The sequence below is a fragment of the Lactuca sativa genome, chromosome 1, assembly GCF_002870075.4.
Source record: "Lactuca sativa cultivar Salinas chromosome 1, Lsat_Salinas_v11, whole genome shotgun sequence".
Taxonomy (NCBI): Eukaryota; Viridiplantae; Streptophyta; class Magnoliopsida; order Asterales; family Asteraceae; genus Lactuca; species Lactuca sativa.
In genome coordinates this window covers 95,434,946-95,459,340 of record NC_056623.2, presented here as the reverse complement: position 1 = coordinate 95,459,340, position 24,395 = coordinate 95,434,946, and the positions used below count along the sequence as shown (strand labels likewise).

Here is a 24,395-nt window from a genome sequence, read left to right as displayed (position 1 = left end):
ATCGAACCGGGACCATTAGCTGCAGTTTGGGATTTCATACTTGGGATCAGATGTTGGTAGCTTAAAGGGGTAAGTGATCATGGCCAGGTAATTTCCATGAAGAATTATGCATGCAATACTAACAACTGTAGGATATACTATAGCAATGGATGTTCTTAGCCTTGCGGTCACTACCGCTGAGAGGATAACACTTGATCATGTTTGAACCATTAAGATGAAGCACTGGTGCTTGTCCCCAAGTAGAATCCATATCCAGTCTCTTTACATCACCATATCTTTTTCGCGATTTTTTTTAGGTTTTTAGAGAGTCTTTTAGCCCACATTAGGGCATTTTCTTTATTTATGGAAAATCAAAAGTTGAAAAGGAGCTTGCATATTTACGCTCCACACATGGTCATTTTCACACTTAGACCATTCGAATTATATTACTACCCTTTCGGTTCCACTTACACACTTTTGGGAACCAAATTTTGAGTCAAAGAGGTTTTCTAGTTACATAAAAAAAAGAGAAAAATAAATAAAAAAAGGGCAGGCAAATTCCCAGTTGTAGAAATCCGAGAAGGGTGACTGGTTCAATTATTGAACAAAATTTTCCAACATTTTGGTCGCTCGACATTTGATATTCGTTTGTATATGTTTGATTTATTGTATTTAGATCGATTAGTTTTTCGCAAATTGGTGATGTTAGGGAGACTGCCGAGTCGGATATTACGGGAGGTTTCGGCCAACACCAAGTGGGTCGATTCCTACAACGGTGCCCGAGCGATTAAACCTAGTTACACATGAGAGAAACCGGAAGACGTGAGATCAGAGTGTACACTTAAAGAAGAGCTCCACCCGAGCCCATCCAGCTGCTTTCTCCCTACTACAGATGTTCTTCGTTGTATGCATGTTCGATTGAGGTTGCGACTGACCATCCCTCCTTACTCACCTAGAGGAGTTGTCCTGGCTGTGGTTTATTGTCCCATTTTCATCGAATGAAAAAGTTGTGAGATAGCAGCGAGATCAATTCTGACCATGTTGACTAACGTTGAACAGGTTCCATGGTTCTGTCCATTCTTTTTATTTTTAGGGTAGTTCTTCCCAAGTTCATTTTAGTCTTGTCTTACTTGAGGACAAGTAAGGTTTAAGCTTGGGGTGATTTGATAGTTTTGTTTTTATTACTTCTTTTCATAGTTTATTTTTAGTTAAAACTACCTCATTTTAGTTAATCTTCACGCATATTTTCTCTTTTTGTTATTTTTATCCTTTACCGGGTGCTTTCTAGTCTTTTGAGCTTATTTGCAGGATTTACCGAAGACTATTTGTTATTGGAGGTTTGGAAGGAGTGTGGGACTATTGGAGGCTTGCAATTTGTTCATGGACTTGAAGTGGTGCAATTGGGCTTGGTGTCAATATAAGTAAGAAGCGCGTCATACTTAAATTTCGGGCGGGACGACGAGAATTCGAGCTATAGAAGATTAAAGGAGCATTGGAGCACCTTGGAAGGGTTTGGAAGACATAATTGGGCTATCAAGAACTTGCACAAACGGGCTGGACCATAGATGAGAAGAGTAATCTAGAAGTGCCAATTAAATGGGCCAAAAAGCCCATTCAGCAGAATCCACGCGGTCCGCGTGGATTTACAAATGGTCCGCGTGGATCGCACTGTGAAGAACCCGAATTTTAGCCTTTTGCCTCTATATGGGGAAAGTGGGTGGAATACTTTTTGGCAACTTTTGGATCCGATTTTTGATCACTTTTACTGAAGTTTTGAGAGGATTTTTCATTATGAAGACTTGAAGAAACAAACACTTTTTCTCTCTAGAAGATTAGAAGATTTGTGGAGTTCTTTCATCTTTCATCTTGAACAATGTTTGGTATCTCTAATCTCTCTTGTTTTTGTTTAATTTTGGCCATGCTTGGCTAGATTTTCATTTGGTTGACTTGGATATAATTGCTTGAATGTTTTTGTTATTTTGAAGAATTCCATGAACTTGTGTGAATATCTATGATTATATTTTTTATGAAAACTTCCTTTATGTTTATATATCTCTAGTCATGAATATTGATATGTGAATGTTATTTTTGTTGGTTAAATTCTTGGCTAAGTATTGGGTCTTCAATTTAACAAGCAACAATTAGTTTAAATGTTTGTTTTCATTTCATTTAGACTAAGAAAATATTTTCTCCATAGTGGTAATGAAATCAATAAATTACTCTTTGGATTTGGTGACTCTTAAAACCTAATGCTAATTGATTTTCACAAAATTACATGCTTCATTAGTTTTGTGACTTTGATTTAGGAAATGTGCTATGAGCTTCTCTAGTCATTTTAATACAAAAGAATAGTTGAGGCAAGTTATGCTTATAAATTGCTATAGCCAAGTTAGAATTTAAAGAAACTTATTGCACCTTGGTATTCTCATGATTATTTAACTAAATGTTCAAGTGATGAAAGTCCAAAGTCAACCATCTTTCTTTTATTGATTTTACATCAAACTTTTCTTTTGTTGATTTGTGTTTTTAAATCTTAGTGCAATTCTAGTTTTCTTTTAAACATCTCAAAAGATTAAAATCCCCCATTTTACTTTTACTTTTGTTTTACGAGTACTTGAACAAGTGATTTACATTGAGATTTAAATTGAACCAATCTCCGTGGATACGATCCCTTTACCACTATACACTATTTTAGCGTGTAATATTTAGGGTATTTATTTTGTTGGCCTCGACAACCACCACGTAATCATAATCGAAATTTAAGAACTCACTATGTATCCTTTGACTAAAAAATATTAAAATTTCTCAATCTAAGCTTTATATTTTGAAACGAAGTATAATATTATCTCCCTTAATTATAGCAAAACAACTTTTCAAACCATGCAACTTTGCAAATTGAATCTTTGTTTTTCTATAATTAATATTGCTAACTTGCAATACTTGCCATAATAATCATACAAGCATAACACTTATGCTCCCACTATTATGATGATTATTGTCATATAAGCATAACACTTATGCTCCCACTCGCTTTGACATGTATTCAGAAAACAAATGAACTTCCAGAAAACAATGCCTATCGAATTTCTGAAATTCATATTTCTAATACCAGATGCTTCGATAAGCCTTTATCTAAGCTTCTTAAACTTATACACCTTTTCCTTAGATAGCTCATATGTGTGTTTAAACAATTTAGAACTTATGTTACTAAGTTCCAAATGTTCAACCTAATTGCTAAATCTCACAATTCGAACTATGGAAATGGATGTCGTAACCATAATCGAATTTGAGAATACATTTTTTTCACAATTGCTATCTTCTTAAATCTCTCTTAGTGATAGCATTTCCTCACAGTCATTTTCATGAAGGAGGGAATCTTATGACACTTAGATTTTATGGTGTATCAATTCCTATCCATGTGAATTTGCCAAAAACAAGGTTCGCGACAAATCCAAACTCATATGGACTGAACTTTGTTAATCTTGATTTCTTGCCTTATGGTAACACGAGTGCCCACCATGTCTTCCAAGTAGTTTAGTAACTTGTCCTTACATATCAATTTACTTTCCATCGACTAAGGCGCTAATATGCATTCAAATGAGAACTCATAGAACTCACATACACAATTAACTCAATTGGAATGGCACATAAACAAAATAATGTCAACATGATAGGTTGTAAATCTCAAGTCGTGTGCTAGTGATGATCGATAAGGTTTATTCTTGATTTGTTCTTGAAACCTTTCAAGATCATTAAGACTCCCACTGACTCCTTGACATATAAGATTCTCTTGTCAAGAAACATTTCTTGACAAAGCAAATATTCAAGAGTTAGTGTAGTTCTTATCAAGACAAAACACTTCACATAATTGGTCCTAGTTGGTCTTTGTCTTATCCAAGACAGCACAACTTACCAATTTCAAATGTGCAAGAATAAGAAAACTTTTCCAAATTCAACATTTGATGAGTGTTATAAACCTACTTGAGACTTTTCACTCAATGTCACAATCTTGGAGTATGACTCTAAGACTTGATATTGGAACGAAGTATGATTGACTCTTTGATTTAACCATTTCTACAATTCTCGATTCCTCTTCTTAGACATGCAAATGCACTATGACTCACTTAGAGGATCAATTGAGATATGGTTCTTAATCATTAAGACTTCATCATAAAACACAATAAAAGGTACTCTCCCTTCTTCTTAGAATGGAGAAACTTTTATCTTTCTGCCTTCTTGATTCTTCTTATTCGTTCTGCTATTAATTGAAACTCTTTCAGTTAACTCGGAATTATACTCAATCTTATAAGTATAACAATATTTACTAAACTTTAGTAAATCATGACGAATATCTTTGTCACTCTTGTGGTAGACTTGATCAACGTACGACCTAGTGTACTCGATCTCCTAGTCCTTCAATTGACACTTTGTCAAAGAATTAGTCTAAGTTTCCCAAATGTGAAAGTTTTTTCATTCATCATACAATACACATTGCATGATTCCAAGTTTATGTCCAATTGAAACTTGGGTGATGAGAAACTCTCCCTATTTGGTAAACTTTTGACATTTCCACAAATAACATAATTAAGAATCAAATCCATTATTGCTAATAATAGAAACATTTAAACATCAATATGCCATTGCAAGGATAAATAAATAAGATAAAATCAAAATTCATTTTATTGCGGAAAAAAAAAATTGTCCTTACAATGCAATTCAATTGAAAAACTATGTTATTACATATTTCTTAACAATATATTCTAACTCCAAGTAGTAGCTCAAGAATCCAATCTTCAAGTAATGCGATCGAAATCCATTTCTTCATGATTAGATTCAGCTCACTTCTTCCTTTTAGCTTCCTCTCTTTTCTCCAATCCTACAAAACATCAAAATGTAATCTTATCACATCATGTATTAAGAATCTAGAATAGGAATTTAAAAGAGTTAGATAATGGATTTTACCTGAAGTAGAGCCATACGTCTTGACTCTCCCATCTCTTAGATCTCTTAGGTAAATAAGGCAGCTTCGTCTCCAATTCCCCTTCTCTTGGCAATAAAAGCAAACGGACTCCTTTGTCACAGCACATCGGACAATCACAGACTTAGTTCTTTCTGGACTTCCAATGTTGCCAGTGTCCATTGAAGTTTGGGAGTTTGATTCACCAGACAAATTTGCTTGACCATCATGCCAAATCATTGTTGATTCAGCAGCTATAAGCAAATAGGTGAGATCAATAAGGGTCACGTCGTGGTCCATCATATAGTACTCTCTAACGAACTCACTATATGATTCAGGAAGTAACTGAAGAACCCAGTCAACAGCCAACTCACTTGAAATCTCGACACCCAACATATTTAACCTATCAATGTGTGACTTCATCTCTAAGACGTGTGCACACACAGGTTTCCCATCTTCGTGTTTTCTTGCTAAAAGGGCTTGAGTGAGCTTGAACATTTCAAGCCTTTGAACTTGTGGGTTATGGAGAACAATTAGAGGAGGTGGAGGAAGTGAAACATGACTCTCATTTCCCTGATCGTATCTCGGAACGTCATCTTCATTTGGAAAACTTGTTCCATGGGATTTGGGAAGACCATGATTGTCAGAACTAGACATCTACAAACCCGGAGAAAGTTCAAGTTAAGTTGATTAGGATTCTTGATGTAACACCCAAATGAAACATCAAGCTAGGATCCAACACAATACTCTACAACCTAGAAGAGGGATGCCGTAATCTAGTTGCAGAATATTTGAAGGTAGGTAAATGACGATTTACCAATTTCCACCATGAAAAACGAAAAAGAAGTTTAAGTTTTAAATGAATTGAAACTCCTAGATCTTTTGAGATTCATTGAACTTTTCAATGGCATGTTTAATCTCGATTATGCCCTACTATTTGTGACTGGGATGCCGAGGATCACAAACAAGTTGTGAATAACCATACGAATCACGTGATGCACTCAATGCTACTATCACCTAATCAATGTGCCGGTTAGCCACACACACTCCATTGATCTATGACATACATCGAGTCACCCTTCGCTACCAATGCCATCCCCAAATTAGTGTGCCGGTTAACCACACACGCTCTACTAACGTTTAACAAGGGTACGAAGTGTAATTCTATGGATTAGCATACAATTTCACATTTTTCCTAAAGTAACTATGATTTGGGAATTTGAAAAAGCATTTAGTTACTTTGTACTTCATTAAACTTATAATGGAAGGTTTCTGTCCTATCCTACCTGTTCGGCTAACGACCCTCCACTAGTCAAGAGTGCGGTGGGTAAGAGTGGATACCCATTCAATCACCATTTTATAGGCAATTTCCTTAAACACCCCTTATAGACCAGCTTTGTGAATGAGGCCTACTAACGGTAAGACTGACTGTTTACTCATACATATATATATATATATATATATATATATATATATATATATATATATATATATATATATATATATAATATTAGACTTTTAATGTTATATATAGTATAGGGTGTATTTTACACTTTTAAAATACTAGGTGGTTTAACTTAGTAAATTATATTTTTAATTTAATTAAATGTAAGCCAAGACTTTATGGATTTATTAAATCACTTTTAATTATACACTTTAATTAATTAATAAAACCATAAGGGTGTGATTTGAACTTTTCAAATTATTAGGGTTTTAGAATTTAACATTTCAAAACTAAACTTTTAATCAACTTTTAAATTCCAAAACTTGAGGGCAAGTTTTGAAACATTTCAAAACATTAGGGTTTAGAATTTAAATATTTCAAAATTAAACTTTTAATCAAAAATTTAAATTCCAAAACTTGAGGGCAAGTTTTGAAACTTTTCAAAACATTAGGGTTTAACTTATTTAAATTTCATAAACAAAACTTTTAAGTTCAAATTTAAACTATAAAACCTAAAAGGTGCTTTTTGAAACCTTTTCAAACTAACTAGGTCAAATATTTATCTAATAATAATCATATATTATCCATATTTAACAAAATCCATTAATTTTGATAAGGATAATCAATCCAAACATAAAAAATCGATTTTAGGCAATAAAAACGAGTTATGGTAATTATCCCCATCAAAATCTGGCCAGAAAATCGAAAATCCCGGCAACAGAACAGGAAACTCGTCGAGTCCTCTTTGGAACTCGTCGAGTTCATGCTACTCGTCGAGTTCTTAGAGAAAAATCGGTGAGTTCATCAAACAGTCAGCCAAAAATTCGATTTTCAGATCAAACAAGCATCAAATTCACTAACAAACAGCCCTAGGCTCTAATACCACTAATGGGTTTTGAGCAGAACATCAATCCTATGGTGCGCATGCAAACCCTAATAGCTTTTGGATCTAGTTTGTCTAATGAACATGCAATTGAATATCCAAAGCTATAAACCCTAGATCTAACATATAATAAACTGAATTAGGGTTTGGAGAATTACCTTTGATTGTTATATTGCAATAACAATCAATTCCTTGCTTGGATTGGCTTCAAAAGCTTAGTACCTCAAGTGTTGCACCTCTAATGGAGTCACAAACACCATTAAGCAACTTGGATTTAGAGGAGAAAAAAGGAGGCTGCCCAAAACGACTAGAAACCCTAGAGAATCAGTTGTCCACGTTTTTGGGGCATAGGGGCCCTTTATATACATGTATGCTATTAGGGTTTTCAACTAGGAAACCCTAATCTGACTGCTTAAGCCCTAAGCAGCCCATGGACTCCTTTAACATATCCCTTGGACGATTTCTAATGGGCTTCCCATAGAATTCGTCCAACCTATATATTATTAGGTGATCCATAGCCCAATTATAATTATCTTATAATTACAACTTCAGTCCCCTAAGTTTAATTAATCTCTTTTAGCCACTAAATTAATTCTTGACTAATATTAATTAAACAATATGATTTCTCTCCTTAATTCATCCTTCATATTGTTATGGTGAAGGCAACCCAAAAGGACCATGCTCATAATCGGGTCAAGCACATACCAAAATAGTTATGGACTTAGACACTAATCCAACAATTTATTGCACGTAAATCGAGGTAAAACGGGAGAGAGAGAGAGAGAAGAAAAAATAGCAACCCTAAACGGTTGGCCCTTCAAATCTATTTATAGGGCAAAATCTGCCCTTGCCACGTCGTGGCACCTTTTTCCACGTCGTGGGGATGGTCGTCACTACATGCGTCATCGTCCACTTGCTCTATTAGGCTCCAGAATGCGTCATAATTCCTGCCACGTCGTGTCCACTGCTGCCACGTCGTGGTCTCTGACACAGCTTTGGGGTTCGCGCCCCGAACTTCAGAAATTCATAACTTTCGCATACGAACTCCGTTTTCGACGTTTTTTATATCGACGCGAAGGTGAGATTATGCTCTACAACTCTCGTTTAGACTCCATTGGATAATTCTGAATTTATTTTTAATATATTATAATTGTATTAATTATATATATTGCTCTAACATAAATTCACTATTTATGTCGCGCTGTGTCGTGTCGGTTCTGTCGCGAAACTTCGACATGTCATAACTTCTTCGTTATAACTCGGATTTCGACGTTCTTTATATATTCGAAAACCTCGTAACATAAACTACATCTTAGTTAATATTACTCCTTCTAAATAATCTTTCCCAAAAAAAGTCATTTTTGACGCTCACTGTCCTTTAATTGACTAGCCCAAATCTACGGGCGTTACAATTATCTCCCCCTTAGGATGATTACGTCCCGGAATCATCAAAGAAATAAGACTTGTATAATGATTCCATATGTTATCTTTCCATCCTAAGTAACAACCGTGATGCCCAATCTTGCATCGGTTCTTCGTACTATGTTGGACTTCTACTCATGACCTTCGAGTTACAAAATTTGTAACGACCAAAAATTTGAGCCAATTTTAAACATTTTATTTCATTCTAAAACCATTAAGTTCATACATCTTATTTTCAAAATAGTTTAAACATCATAGTATCCCCCAGAACCATATCACATGAATCATAAAATATGAGGAGCGGTACGATCACGCCTTCGCCTTGCCACAATCTCCTGAAGTACCTGAAACAATACACTGAACTGTAAGCCCGAAAGCTTAGTGAGTTAACCCCAAAATACCAACCACATACAACTAGGGGTGTTCAAAAATATCCGCATCCGAAATATCCGATCCGAAAATCCGAAAATCCGATCCGAAATTTTGGATACCCGGATTTTCGGATATCCGATTTTTCGGATTCGGATACGGATAGTGAATTTATAAAGTTTCGGATATTTCGGATATCCGATATCCGAAAAAAATAATTTTTCTTTATTTTTTAATATTTTAAAATGAGAAATTAGAAACATTGACATGCTTAATGGACTAATGTTCCCCACCATTTTCAATTTTTTCGTGACCATTCTTTCCAAACTTTTATTGCAAACCTTTCCATTTACAATCGTTATATATTTGTTTGTTATAATCCTGGTTCGTTGGCTTATAATAAAAAACTATTAAGTAAATGCTACATATATTTATTTGTTGCTATCGATGTCCATCTATGTCGCAAGATTTAACATAGTTGCTATTATTAATTTTAAGAGTTGCGGTAATTTTACAGATCCGATGTTCAGATGTGGATATTTATTTAAAATTAATGAAATTCGGATATCCGATTTAATATCCGAATCCGTATCCGAAATTTTGGATATCCGAAATTTCGGATACGGATTCGGATATCAAAAATCAACTATCCAGATTTTCGGATATCCGAATTTTCGAATATCCGGTTTTGAACACCCCTACATACAACCATAATCATAACATATTGTATCACAATACAGAACAACCATGCCTCTCAAGTCTGCAGCGTGACTGGTTCGCCCTCAACAAGCCTTCAGTTCACCTGGTCCACTCTCTGAGTCTACAGTATGACTGGACCGCCTGCACCGGGCCTTCAGTCTATCTGGATCTATCCGAGCCTTTGGTATGACTGGACCGCCATACTGGCCTACAATCTATCCGGACCGCTCATAGGGTATGTTGGCCTTCAGCACAAAACAGGACCGCCTCAACCCAAACATCAAGCAAATAACCATGTGTACATATAACAAGAAATCACATAACAGTCCATAGGCAAACAAATCGATCTAGCACATCATAAAGCATAGCATCATCCTTACCAGGATATCGACCTAACCGGTCACTAACATAGAGGATACCGACCTAAACCAGGTCACTAACATTGCATCATCCTATATACCAGGATACCGGCCTAAACCAGGTCACTGACATAATACTGTCCCAATTACCAGGACGCCGATCTAACAGATCAATAAGCACATCAACAGTACAAGTACAAATATCAGATATATAACTATCTCACAAATCATCGATCATAGCAATCTCTCATGACCAAGGCATCGACTTAACCAGGTCACTAACATACCACTCCTAACGGATCACATGAGCATAACAACATACTGTCTATTCTGATACCATTCTAACAGATCATAACCACATGTAGCATGTTGTAACCAAGATAATAGCTAAAAGGGCCGGCCTTGGTGCCTTAGACCCTATTGATATAGTGAGGATAACTCACCTGAAATTGCTGACTGAAAAGATAAGACCAAGTTGCTCCGACCTCCGACACGATCGCCGCGACTGAACACTACCAAAGAACCAATTCCATAAATACCAATATTACCAAAGTACCCTTGGAAGTCAAACTAGTCAACTCTTGATCAAGGTCAAAGTCCTCAATCAAAGTCAACCTTCCTGGTTGACTCTACTCGCCGAGTCACCCTGTCGAGTCGCCGAGTTCCCTTACCCAGAAAACTCTCATGACACAACTTAACTCGCCGAGTTGCCCCAAGACTCGCCGAGTCCAACGATCTCTGAGTCCCATCCTGTCCAACTCACTGAGTCGCTAACCGACTCACTAATCCAAGGCTTTAACCAAAAGAGGTTGGGGTTCTGCGACCTGACTTGCCAAGTCCAAGAACAGACTCGCCGAGTCCAAGGCAATCTTCAACAGACTCGTCGAGTTTTTCTTCCAACTCGTCGAGTTTTTCTTCCAACTCGTCGAGTCCATGCACGTGTTCATACAACTCGTCGAGCACACCCATGTGACTCGCCGAGTCTCTCCGGTTCTCAATCCATTCAAAGGCTTTTCGAGCCATGCTGAGGCTCCAATCCATAGATCCACCCTTCTACAATTTATCCCTCACATAAAGTTGCAAACTTTACGTGAAACCAAAGAGATATGGGCCCAAAACACACTAGGGATTGGGTTTTAGACAAAAGGGCTTCACCAACAATTCAATAACTGATGCTTTATGACTTTCTGGACCAATACAAGTCTAGATCTGAAGTAGCAACCTCAGATCTGGACTCCAAACCCGAAGTGGATCTCAATCATACCAAAATGGCCCCAAATCTCATTCAAGAATAAATCTAGAAGCAACAAAGGAAAGGTAACAGCTCATTACCTCCAACATGTGCCCAAAATTGTAGTAGACTCTGGATCTACACTACTTTCTTGATGCAAACCCTTTTGATCTTCAAGTTTCTTCCACTAGAACAACTCTCAAAGCTTCAATCTCCCTCCAATGGACTTATACACACGAGCTAGGGTTTACTGGATCTCAAAGGGGGCTAAGGGAGATGAGGGGAGGACATTAAGTCCTTTAAATAGGGTGCAAACCCTAAGATTAGGGTTTTTCTCATCCCATCACCAACTCGTCGAGTCCAGCTTCCGACTCGGCGAGTTGGTCACTTAATTCGCGACCCAAACCCGCTCTGACTCGGCGAGTAAGCGTACCTACTCGTCGAGTCCCTTCTTCGAAATTACACTTTAAACTCTTAAATCGTACTTCTGAAATTCAGGATGTTACAAAATTAATCCTTATTAAGGACTCCTTCTTCTTCTTAGGATAAATTCTTTCATTTATCTATTGTAACAGACCGATGGGTCGTGTTGTAACGACCTCTCATCATAGTCGGACTCAATTTGATATGACCACTAGGGTCGGAATAACAACCATCTTACTAGTCATTACCGAAACAATGGTAATGACATACTTGAATAAAACGGAATCAATTACTAGCTTCTTGGTAACCTTGCGACTTCCCATGATCCAAGTGTGAGTCCTGTGCTTCCAGTAGTATAGATCTCTACTACTATTCACACCTACTCATACTCTTCCCAAGTATTGTCTCGTAGTCCCCAAGTCCTAAAATCACAAAACAATTTAACACATACTAATGTGTCCAATTAATCATAAAAATTCTCCTAGACTCTACTAGGACTTCTTCCATGCATATCTTCAATCATCAACTCTACTTCAACTCGATTGGTGATGGAAATACCAGACGACGAGACAACTTCAAGAATTTCGCCAATCGTTCCATCATCCTGCCAATCGAAGGTGTACTTCAAACGTATCGTACCCCTCTAAACGTTCTGTTATTTTACCAGACATATACTAAAGGCAAGACACCACTCTTACGATATCTTCCGATAGGTGCCATTCACTATCATAAGCCTTTTCATTTCCTCCATTTACTCAATTCTCTACGAGTCTTCACCATGACCTCTTGTATACCCAAGCAGACGTTCAATGTACTGAGCGAGAATTTAAGATAAGAAAGCTTTATTTACGATAAACGTATGACTCTCCTAATCGCTCCGAAACGTTTACATGCTAGTTCTAATATCGTAGCCAAACGCTTAGAATCCTACACACATAAGGTTTCCAAATCCGATCGGCAACAGACCATAGATCCGAACAAATAATATCATATATGGCAACATATAACATTTAGCACATAAAAGCATATTAGGGATCATTCCTAATATAAACTAGTGCTTGTGTCAATTTAGGTGTACTACCTACATATTTTAGACACACTCCTCACGATCATTACTTAGCATTCTAAGCTTAAGTCTAGAAATTTCCTATAAATTCCTAGTTCACTTAAACTAATGCTCTGATACCAACTGTGACATCCCCAAATTTCACGGCTAGAAAAGAATGGTTTGTTTATGCTTTATTTTAAAATCAAAGTAATCGTTTAAAGAAAACGGTTGCGGAATTTGTTTCCAAAAAAAGATATGATAAAAACTTATCAAAACATTTCTCAAAGAGAATGTATTTTCATTAAATAATAAAACATCGGGATGTCATGTTCCGATACAGACACATAAGCATAAACAGAACATACATTCATTTACTCTAGTGATTTACATCTCCTTTAATCTCTCAGTGCAAAGCAGCTTCGTATCGATACATGTGATACAATTAAACTGAGTGGGTCAGGCTTGGGAACCTGGTGAGCATATAGGGTTTTCAACCCACAATATTATATCATCTATATATATATATTCAATCATCAAACAATCAACCCAATTACCCATCCCCATTACCTCCATTTATCTTAAGGATCTACCCTAAGAATCATCTATCCTTTATTCCTAAGGATTGACCTAAGGTATAGGCACGAAGTCACATCGTTGTCAGGGTTTACTCAATAGGCGCTAACTCTATAGTCACCAAGATTTATACAATAGACGCTAACTCCATAGTCACCAAGATTCATACGATAGGCGCTAACTCCATAGTCACCAAGATTTATACGATAGGCGCTAACTCCATAGTCACCAAGATTTATACGATAAACGCTAACTCCATAGTCACCAAGATTTATACGATAGGCGCTAACTCCATAGTCACCAAGATTTATACGATAGGTGCTAACCCCATAGTCACCAAGATTTATACGATAGGCGCTAACTCCATAGTCACCAAGATTCATACGATAAGCGCTAACTCCATAGTCACCAAGATTTATACGATAGACGCTAACTCCATAGTCACCAAGATTAATACGATAAGCGCTAACTCCATAGTCACCAAGATTTATACGATAGGTGCTAACTCCATAGTCACCAAGATTCATACAATAGGCGCTAACTCCATAGTCACCAAGATTTATACAATAGGCGCTAACTCCATAGTCACCAGATTCATACGATAGGCGCTAACTCCATAGTCACCAAGATTCATACGATAGGCGCTAACTCCATAGTCACCAAGGTTTATACAATAGGCGCTAACTCCATAGTCACCAAGGTTTATACAATAGGCGTTAACTCCATAGTCACTAACTATCCTATCTACCCATGTTCTACCCAACATTTTCATAGATATAAATACTTACACAGTTTAAATCATTTAACACATGTATAAAACATCAATTCCACGCCCATCTCAAATAGACAAACAATATATAACACATAGCACGTATTTCATGGCAAACACTTCATATATATGTGTTAGAAGAAAGTAACTACACACTCACACAAAACATATACTTAATACATTCAAACAATACTTGTATTAAAATCGTGTTTATGAAAGGGACTATACACTCACTTGATCAGAAGATGATCGGACAACACTACAGCTCTAAGAGTAGTATTCTTTGGTGAAACCGGGATATCTTCACACACCGGGTTTTTCGTGGGCAGAGCTTCGGCTCGGAAACTCTTTTCTTCTCGGGGTCTTCGGGGATTTGGGCCTCGCTTCGGGTCTCGGGGTTGATACCGGGGCTTCGGGATATTTCTTGCACGTAAATCGAGGTAAAACGGGAGAGAGAGAAGAGAAAATAGCAACCCTAAACGGCTGGCCCTTCAAATCTATTTATAGCGCAAAATCTGCCCTTACCACGTCGTGACACCTTTTTCCACGTCATGGGGATGGTCGTCACTGCATGAGTTATCGTCCACTTGCTCTGTCAGGCTCCAGAATGCGTCAGAAGTCTTGCCACGTCGTGACCACTGCTGTTATGTCGTGGTCTCTGACACAGCATTGGGGTTCGCGCCCCGAACTTCAGAAATTCATAACTTTCGCATACGAACTTCGTTTTCGACGTTTTTTATATCGACGCGAAGGTGAGATTATGCTCTACAACTCTCGTTTAGACTCCATTGGCTAATTTTGACTTTACTTTTAATATATTATAATTATATTATTTATATATTATTTTTAGTAGGCCGGGACAGGAAAACTCCGTTATAAACTCATAACTCCTTCGTTTAACGTCCGTCTTTCCGTCGTTGCACTACTATCGATGAGATCTTCAATTATCATTTAGATTATTTTGGATAAATATCGCTCTAACGTAAATTCACTATTTACGTCGCGCTGTGTCGTGTCGGTTCTGTCGCGAAACTTCGACAGGTCATAACTTCTTCGTTATAACTTGGATTTCGACGTTCTTTATATATTCGGAAACCTCGTAACATAAAATATATCTTAGTTAAGATTAATCCTTCTAAATAATCTTTCCCAAAAAAATCGTTTTTGACGCTCACTGTCCTTAAATTGACTAACCCAAATTTACATGCTTTACATTATTGATATTCTAGATGATATTTTCAATAGTGATTCTTTTGATTCTATTTGTTCATTAGTTGAATATGTATTTTTATTTCAAAATTTTACTTTAAAAAAATTCTTAATATTTACACTTTGATATTCTTTTTATTAAACCCGTGTAATACACCGGTCTCACACATAGTATAATTATCGTAGAGGAATATATAAAACAAATAATAATTGCCACAAATAATATATTTTGATGTCCCTAAAGTGACATTTGGAAAATATTTGACCCTAAATTTTATTCCCTAAATTTTATAAATATTGTATATATTAAAAATGTTTTTGGATTTTAATTATTTAGTAAAAAATTATATCTAATTAGTGATTATATTTGTACGTCTTGTAATTTAGTAAATGTTGAATTTTTTTAAGTAATAACAATGAACTTTGCATCTATATTACATTTAAATTTAGTTGTTTCTATTTCACAATCAATGTTATAACCTAATTATCTTATATATAATGTTGATTTACTTGTTTTGTTTATTCTTTTTATATATTACATAGAAATTGATCAAGAGTACTTCTTGTTTTACATTCATAATGTTGAAAGGTATTTGTATCGAAGAAGTATATAAGATGTTAATAACTAAGAAGGTTTAATGCGGTTTAAAGATGTATTTGTAGGATTTCTTGTGTTTTATTTATTGTTGTAGAGTTTTGCAAATCTCTCCCACTTGTTAAAGTTATATTTATTGCTATTCTTTTACTTATACTAGAAAAATAATATCATTTATTTAACTATAATGACAATCTACTTACGATTTTCATGCTGATAATAAAGAAATTCATCTCCTATATTAGAATATTGGGTAAATTAAGTTGTTATTCTTTGCAATTTGTGCAAAAAAGATGCAGACATATTTAAAGCCGTTTGATAATGATTTGTCTATTACGAGCTTTATTTATTTTACTTCAACCAAGTACAAGGAAAAACTCATTTGATGATCTTCATGGACAATATATGTATTTTTGAGTAAGAACAACTTTTTGTTACTTATCTAAATACTTTTAGTAAATATGTTTGAAACTACATTCATGTGGTAAAAAAATAAATTGGAGATAGAGGAGAAAACTAGAAGCAACTTTGAATAGGAAGAAGTTGAAAATATCATTAAAAGGCTAGTCAGTATCACTCTACGTGAAAGAGGTAGAAACATAATGATAATTGTTCTATTTCGTCTCTTAACAATCCTATATTATTGTTTATATTTGATAAAATGACCAAGTTTATTAAATTCTTTTATTTGGGATTTTGTATTTCTTAGTTTATTTTAAATATAATAATAATTCAAGAAAGAGTTCAAGATGAAAGTAATGATAGATGGATGAAATTGCTCTTCATCGATGTAAGGGTGAAATAGTTATAAATTAACTATTCTGAGCTCTAATTACCTAAAACAAGAAATTGTGGGTAAAATCTGTGACTACGCATTAGTGTAGGGGCAAATTTTGTAACTTACATTTTCCTTTACCGTTTTCTTTTACTTTTTCTGTAATTATCTCACATGACAAAACCCCCCACCTGGTTCCAAACCCTTCGTCTCTCTCCAACGACGGACATCACCGGCGACACCCTACGGCAAGTCACCGGAGCTTTGTTTGCGTCGGAAAATATATCTACTATTCCAAAAGTCATTCAATCGTGGATCGAAGTCTCAAGAATAGATGGAAACAATGGATGGACCCGTTCCGGAAGTTCGAACCGAAGGCGAACCCGCTGTTGCGGAGGAATTAGGGCAAAATGTTGATCAGATAATCGTGAAGGTTGATGAGGTACGCTTTTTGTTGCTGAATCTTCCGATTGTATAATTTTCCCAGTTTATATACACTCCATCTTCTTAGGTTACATAAGAATGACGTATGGTTGGTAATTGATGACCATCAGTTCCTCTTCCGATTGTTTTGGAGACCTTGTTTTAAAACAATTATAAATTAGAAACGGCTTTGTCTTTTGCTCCTTAGTACGTGTTCTTTTATGAAAAGACAAACCAATTTATAGCATTGATGCGATATTGACGGATTATCAAACGTCATCTGCCTCTCCATGAGTTCTTACGCTACTGTGAAACATGCATAGTGCAATTTGCCCAAAAAATGCTGAACTAATGTTGGAATTTAAGACATTTTGAAACCCTAATTTTAGGTCTTGAATGTTTTCCCCCAATTCATGCTCCTGTTCTTGAATCCTAGCTATTGTGAGTATCGTCAACCAAAGAGAGTAGTTTATTTCATCCTTGATGGAAGCTTTTAAAGCTTTAATGGCTCCTATGCCAGACAGTTGAGCTAAATAACAGACAACTTGGTATCTTTCTTCATCAGGAAACATTAATGGCAGATGACATTTGATAGTCCCCACTTTTTTTATGTGATTCAAACATAAAACCATTGACTTTTTCCACATCCATTTCTTATTTTATTGCTACTCTGAAATTATATGGCAGACGTTGTGTAATTACCACATAATGACATAATTTTCACATCAATGAAGCATAAATGAATTGTTTCATTCTTTTTGCTTCATTTTAGTTTGACATGAAACAACTAATATACACAGCTTGAGCAAAGATTAAACGAAGTTGAGCAATTCTATTCAAAGCCAGGAAAAAAACAGTCAAACACTTCTAAAGCTAGTTCAGTGATGAAAGAAAAAGATAAAGATAAACAAATAACCAGCTTTAAAAGACGCCAGCTGGACGCATCACGCAGAGAAGCAGCTGCTACAAAAAGAATGCAAGATCTTATGCGACAGTTTTCTGTATTATTACGCCAGCACATCATATATCCTTTCTGTGAACGCCACATCAGCACCATGTCAACAAAATTTGCCACATAGTAATTTACTAATTTCCCCCCTAAAAAAAATTAGCCTTTTGCAACATTACATGAAATCTTTATAATGGTTATTGGTTGGTAATGGTCTCATTTTTAATAATTTTATGTATTTCCATATTTACCCTTCCTTAACCATCTTCATCTATACTGGCCACAAGTGGTCTGGACCATTTATGCAACCTGTGGATGTAGTAGGGCTTGGTTTACATGATTACTATGAGGTAAATTTTTATCATGAAATAGCTATGTAGTTTCTAAATGCTATTTTATAATTTATACAAGTTTTTTGTTGACTAAGTTTATAAAAATTTAGGTTATTGAAAAGCCAATGGACTTCAGTACAATTAAGGCCAAAATGGAGGCGAAAGATGGGACAGGGTATAATAATGTGAGAGAAATATGTGCAGATGTGAGATTAATTTTTAAAAATGCTATGAAATATAATGATGAAAGAAACGATGTTCATGTCATGGCCAAAACTTTACTCGCAAAATTTGAGGAAAAATGGCTCCAACTTTTGCCAAAAGTTGACGAAGAGGTAAAAAAAAAAAAAATTGATCCCAAAGGTTATAAATTTCTTTTTGTTTGTGTTTTAATTGGTCGAGGGTATTTTGGTAAATTCACTTGTAGGATGAAAGACGAAAAAAGGAAGAAGCAGAAGCACAGTTAGATATCCAACTTGCTCAAGAGGTTTCTCATGCCAAAATGGCTAGAGACTTAAGTGCTGAAGTATGTTAAAATTTTGGAGCCATTTTATTAAATTTTATATAAATAAAGAATTTAGTATAATAATATAATTTTTTTTTCCTTTTCAGCTTGAAAAGGTTGACAAGAATCTCAAAGAACTTAGAGATGTTGTCCTCAGAAATTGCAGGTTTTTTTTTCATAAAATTCATTTTTCAACAGCTTAATTAATGTTTATATTGTGTTTTATTATAATATATTTAATATAGCTTTAGATCCTAAAAGTAGAATGTCATTTTAGGAAAATGTCTACAGAAGAAAAGAAAGCGCTAATGACGGTTTTGACCCAATTATCCCCCGAAGACCTAAACAAGGCACTGCTAATTGTCGCCCAAAATAACCCAAATTTCCAAGCAACCGGTCAAGAAGTTGACCTCGACATCGACGCACAGGTATTTTCAATGAGAAGGGTATTTTCGTCTTTTCACATACAAGAATTCAATAGCGCGTCGACATGGAACAAAAAGTTACAACTTTTGTCCTACTGACATCAGTGATCAGTCTCGGTCAAATTACCAAATACATTACAACCTGTTCTGTATTACCAAATACATTACAACCTGTTCTGTACTGTTTTGTTCTGTACTGTGTTGTGAGACTGATGATTTATGTTGTGGCATGCAGAGTGAGTCTACGTTGTGGAAGTTGAAGTTTTTTGTGAAAGAGTTACTTCAAGGGCAAGGAAAGAGTCCAACAAGCAATGGTGGAAATAGTACTATGAACAACAACGTTAATCAAAACAAAAGGAAAAGAGAGAGTATTGATGCACAAGCCGCCAAGCCGCCTGCTCAAAAAAAGAATAATAAAAAGCCTTCTTAAATCGTAATTGCTCTTGTCCTTTTTGGTTAAATCTGTGTTTATGTGAATAATAATACACTTCGCTTAAGTCACTTATTGTACCTTTTTAAATAACAAAGAACCCGGTCAACTTTCGGTTTTTTTTTTTAGTTTGACATTTTTCTTACAAGTCATATTATATTATTATATATTTATTATATACATATTCTAGATTTTAACGTTTGATTCCATATGTTCACTTCTGTAACGCTGGACCCTGGACTCGCCGACATGAGGACCAATAGTATTATTTTAGCGAAAATAGGAGTTTGTAGTAAATTAATAATTATATATATGAAAATAAAATAAGATTAAATAAACCATTTTTGGTCAATTCTTGTAGCTATTTTATGATAAAAAGTACAAATAATAAATGCATGGGTTTTTGAATGAGTTTGGTGTGTTTAACAATTACCTTCTAGCTTTTAACAAAAAAAAATCGATTTAAACAAATAAAAAAACATTTATATTACAAATAAAAGATACAACTTTCAAACCAGATATAAGTTTGCCAAGGACGTGAAATGAATATCGACCACTTATCAACTTTACGCTTGAAATATATAATGAGAATAAAATTGACTTGAAAAGATTCAGAGAGACTCAATATATTAATAATTTATTTTCGATCAAAAAAAAGTTTCAACAATAATATAAATGTGTTCAAATTTATGAATTTATCAATCGTGACGTTCTTTGTCGTTTATATATTTAAAAAAATACGCGTTATTTGAAAAATAAAAAAAATAAAAATAAAAATAAGAGCACTAGTAAACGTTTAATTTCCATCCAAAATTTTAGTTTAAACAGATCATATCGATATCGTATTATAGATGATACGATCAAATCATTAAGACATTCATTAACGAAAACAAGAACAACATAGAGACTATATATAACCAAACCGAAAATGGAAGAAAGTATTGATTCCGATGTGATTTGTACATTACGTACATGTACTCTTCTTCCCCAATTACATCTGAATCCAACGAGCAAGCTGTGTAGGATTCACGATTCCAGGTATACGAGCTCCTCCACCTCCTCCTCCATCGGTTTTCATCATCAGCAAACTCGTGATCTCTTTGTAAGTTTCATTTCCGTTCGCCTCTGTTTTCCCTCTCGCCGCAGCTCCTCCGTCGAACTTCTGTCCTAATAGAGTTCCTTTCGTTAGAAACTCGTGAGCCATGTAACCAGCTAAGAGTTTGTTCGATGACATCGCTTCCATTCCTTTACTTCCTTTAGAAGCCGTAGATGAGGCAACTGTCGCCTGTGTCAGCTTCTGTGGTGGTGGTGGTGGTGGTGCTAGTGGTGATCGTTTCGCTGGATAAACTGATTCCCTCTCCTTGCGCTTGAATCGCGATGCTCCAGGCATCAACATTCCGTATCGCCGTTGGTCATTCATCGTCACACAACGTCAACTCCGATGTGTGCTACTTCCTCTCCGAAATGCAGAAAGTGTTTTCCGGTGGACTGGTGAATTCGTCGTCGGAGAAATCGACTACACGAAACAACATAGAGAAACAGGGAAGGGCTAAAACGGTAATTACGCTTAGGGTGAGGGCTAAAATTGTAAATAGAGAGAGAAGGGGGAGAAAAGGGTTATGTGAATCAAAATCAAATTGAATTTTTAGGGTTTCAGCAGAAACTGATAGATCCGGTACATAGACGGTGGTTTCAAGGGCAGCGGCGGTCGATGGGGACACCGGACGACGGCGGAGAGATGAATTGGAAGAAGGGAGACGAGAGGCGGTGGAAGGGCGGAGATCGGTTGGGGAAAACTGGTGTGAGATTGGGGGGTTTTTATATAGAGAGATGAGAGAGAAGCACTCGTTTGGCGTGTCTTTATATATGTTTATGAATTAAATAAGTGCCCTTGGGATTGTTTATAATTACGAGACTTGCCATTACAGGGAAGCGGTTTTTTTTTATTTGAGTGGCATTTAAGTAATTATTGGGGATAAAATGGGTGAAGTGTAGGTGACGAATGGGAGCAGTTTGGGTTTTGTAGATTTTTTACAAATTACAAGTATGCAACTATTTACGCTTTTGGATTATATATATAACGTGGTATTTGTTTAACAAAATGAGTGGATAATGTAACGTGTCAAAATTTATAATTTCATATGCGATAAAATGGATTGGATTGAGTAAAGTACTATTAAAAAATTACATCAATAATATGGATTATTGAATAAAGCAATTTGATAGATGGATGATAAAAAATAACTTACAATTTAAGAGATTAATTATATTTGGGCAAATCGCTAAAATGATTATATAAAGCAATTTAACCTCTCAATTGGTTAGTTGTGAGTTTGGAAATAACAAAGAATGTGGTCCCCAATATTTAAATCCTTATTCAAAACCTTTTAAAAGTTTTTCGCAACTTAATTTTGAATTTTACTACTCATAACTTTTTGATAAATATGTTTATTAGCTTATATTGTTACAAAAAAAATGTATATAAAAAGTGTTTGGATTATCATATGTGGTTGTCAAGAAGTTATAAATTGCTAAACTTTTTTAATGTTTGGATTAGATTTTAAGTGAATAAGTTATAAACACTTTTGAACATAATTTCTAACTTATTTAAAATAACTTTTTAAAAAGTAAAACAAAACACTTTTGAAAAATGTTTAGTAATTTGCCAAACAGTTTTTTAAACTTATTGTTTTTTTTTAAATAAATAAATCAATAAGCACATTTTAAACTCAATCCCAAGCACCCTTTAACCGCGCTATATTCATGAATCTAAGATTTTCTCGACTCAACTCTATATTAGAACTTGAAAAACGATCTTGAAACTTATCTTTTTTTTTTCCAGAATTTATATTTATGAAGTTTATATATAAAAGTTGTGTAATACTAAAGAACATACTAAGTTAGATATAAAGTGGGCTAGAGCAATTTATTTAGGTTAAGAGCTAAGTTTAAAATTTCATGAATGACTGCACAGCTTGATTAACAAGTTCTCAACTCACTTTCTCATGCCTATTTTCTTTCTTAGATTTGGAAAGTTGTTTACACCGAACAGAAACCATATTACAAGCTTAATATTGAGTTGCACACTTGGTTATTCCCTATATTTTATGTTACAAGCTTAATATTATGTTGCACACTTGGTTATTCACTATATTTTATGTTGCAATCCATTCGGTATCAAGAACAATTCGCAGCTTATTTTTTATAATTTTCTTATTACATCAACCTCTCATCCTTAAGTATGGGTTTATACGAACCGTTCAGCAGCAAGATTATTTATGTTCGTTTATTTAATAAATGAACGAAAATGAAAACAAATTCTCGTTCATTTCGTTAAATGAACGAACATGAACAATGATATTGTTTGTTCAATTATGTTTGTGGACGTTTGTTCGTTTATGTTCGTTCATTTAAGTTCATTTTATGTTCATATCTTTTCAATTTCGTTTACATTATAATATTATATGTTTGTTTATATTTGTTTATCTCCATTTGTTTATGTTTGTTTAGCATGTTCATGAACATAAATGAACGAACATGAACAATATAATTTGTTAAACGAACGAACATAGACAATAAATTTCATTCATTTATCCATTCGTGTTCATTCATTTTTTCGACTAACTTAAACAAAGAACATAAACAACCTTCGTTCATGTTCGTTCGGTTCATTGTTACAACTCTACCCATAAGGAAAAACTTAGAATGTAAAATGCAAACATAAACTTGGAAAATGATATATCGAAAAAAAATTAGGTTGATATTGGCTCGTTTGGCTCCTTTTATGAGCATATGTTTTGGCAGTTGGCGATAGACATGTGGTCTCACCGCTTGTTCATACTATCATAAATAATGAGGTCTGACCGAATCCACCATCGCGAGACCAATAGTTTTTCTTTAGGATTAGAGATTACCATACGGGGTCCGGGATGATGGAGTGTGTCTCATTAATACATTGAGATTCGGTCTTTTACCTAGAACATATTGTACAATCGGACAATTTGGGTAAAGAGAGTATATCGCTCGTTTAGTGTATGTCGTCTAGTGAGAGTTAGGGATATTGTCATCATTTTTAAGGTTAAATGTCCCAAATTTCAAACCAATTTTTACATTTTAAATAAGAGCAATCATTCAAATCCATATTCCAAAAGTATAATAAAAACATCCATTTGTTCACACCATATCATATCATGTACCAAAATCATAGAAATAACTAATAATAGAAAAAAAAATCATATAAGTGGAAGTCTTAGGGATGTCAACGGGGGCAAACGGGACAGAGGTTGCATCCCCCGCCCCACCCCCGGAATTTCCCCATTCCCTCCCTCCCTCCACCCCCCCCCCCCCCCCCCCCCCCCGATTGATTCTTTGGGCTTAAAGAAGCTATTTTTTGGGTTAAAAATTATAGCATAATTTTACATGTCAAAAAACAAAAATGTTATCACATCTCAAAAATGTTATAATAACAACTTAAAAACATGATTTTTTATTGAGTTTTGGAATCTCAAAATCATTGTTATTATTTATTATATTTATATAAATAATATATATCAGTATATATAATATATTAACTAGGCCCTCATTGGGGAGGGGGGT

The 24,395-nt window shown here is 35.1% G+C and overlaps 2 protein-coding genes across 2 annotated transcripts; one reads left to right on the top strand and one right to left on the bottom strand.

Moving 5' to 3' along the window:
* Positions 1-16,902: 16,902 nt before the first annotated feature.
* LOC111885934 (transcription factor GTE1) lies at positions 16,903-19,919 on the top strand. Its single transcript, XM_023882173.3, has 8 exons — positions 16,903-17,177; positions 17,959-18,182; positions 18,385-18,457; positions 18,550-18,774; positions 18,867-18,965; positions 19,052-19,110; positions 19,222-19,372; positions 19,605-19,919. The coding sequence occupies exons 1-8, from the start codon at positions 17,070-17,072 to the stop codon at positions 19,797-19,799; spliced, it is 1,134 nt and encodes a 377-aa protein (XP_023737941.1). The 5' UTR covers positions 16,903-17,069; the 3' UTR covers positions 19,800-19,919.
* A 657-nt stretch (positions 19,920-20,576) lies between these two features.
* LOC111885939 (uncharacterized) lies at positions 20,577-21,640 on the bottom strand. The gene has a single exon (XM_023882180.3). The coding sequence runs from the start codon at positions 21,217-21,219 to the stop codon at positions 20,791-20,793; it is 429 nt and encodes a 142-aa protein (XP_023737948.1). The 5' UTR covers positions 21,220-21,640; the 3' UTR covers positions 20,577-20,790.
* Between the last annotated feature and the right edge of the window lie 2,755 nt (positions 21,641-24,395).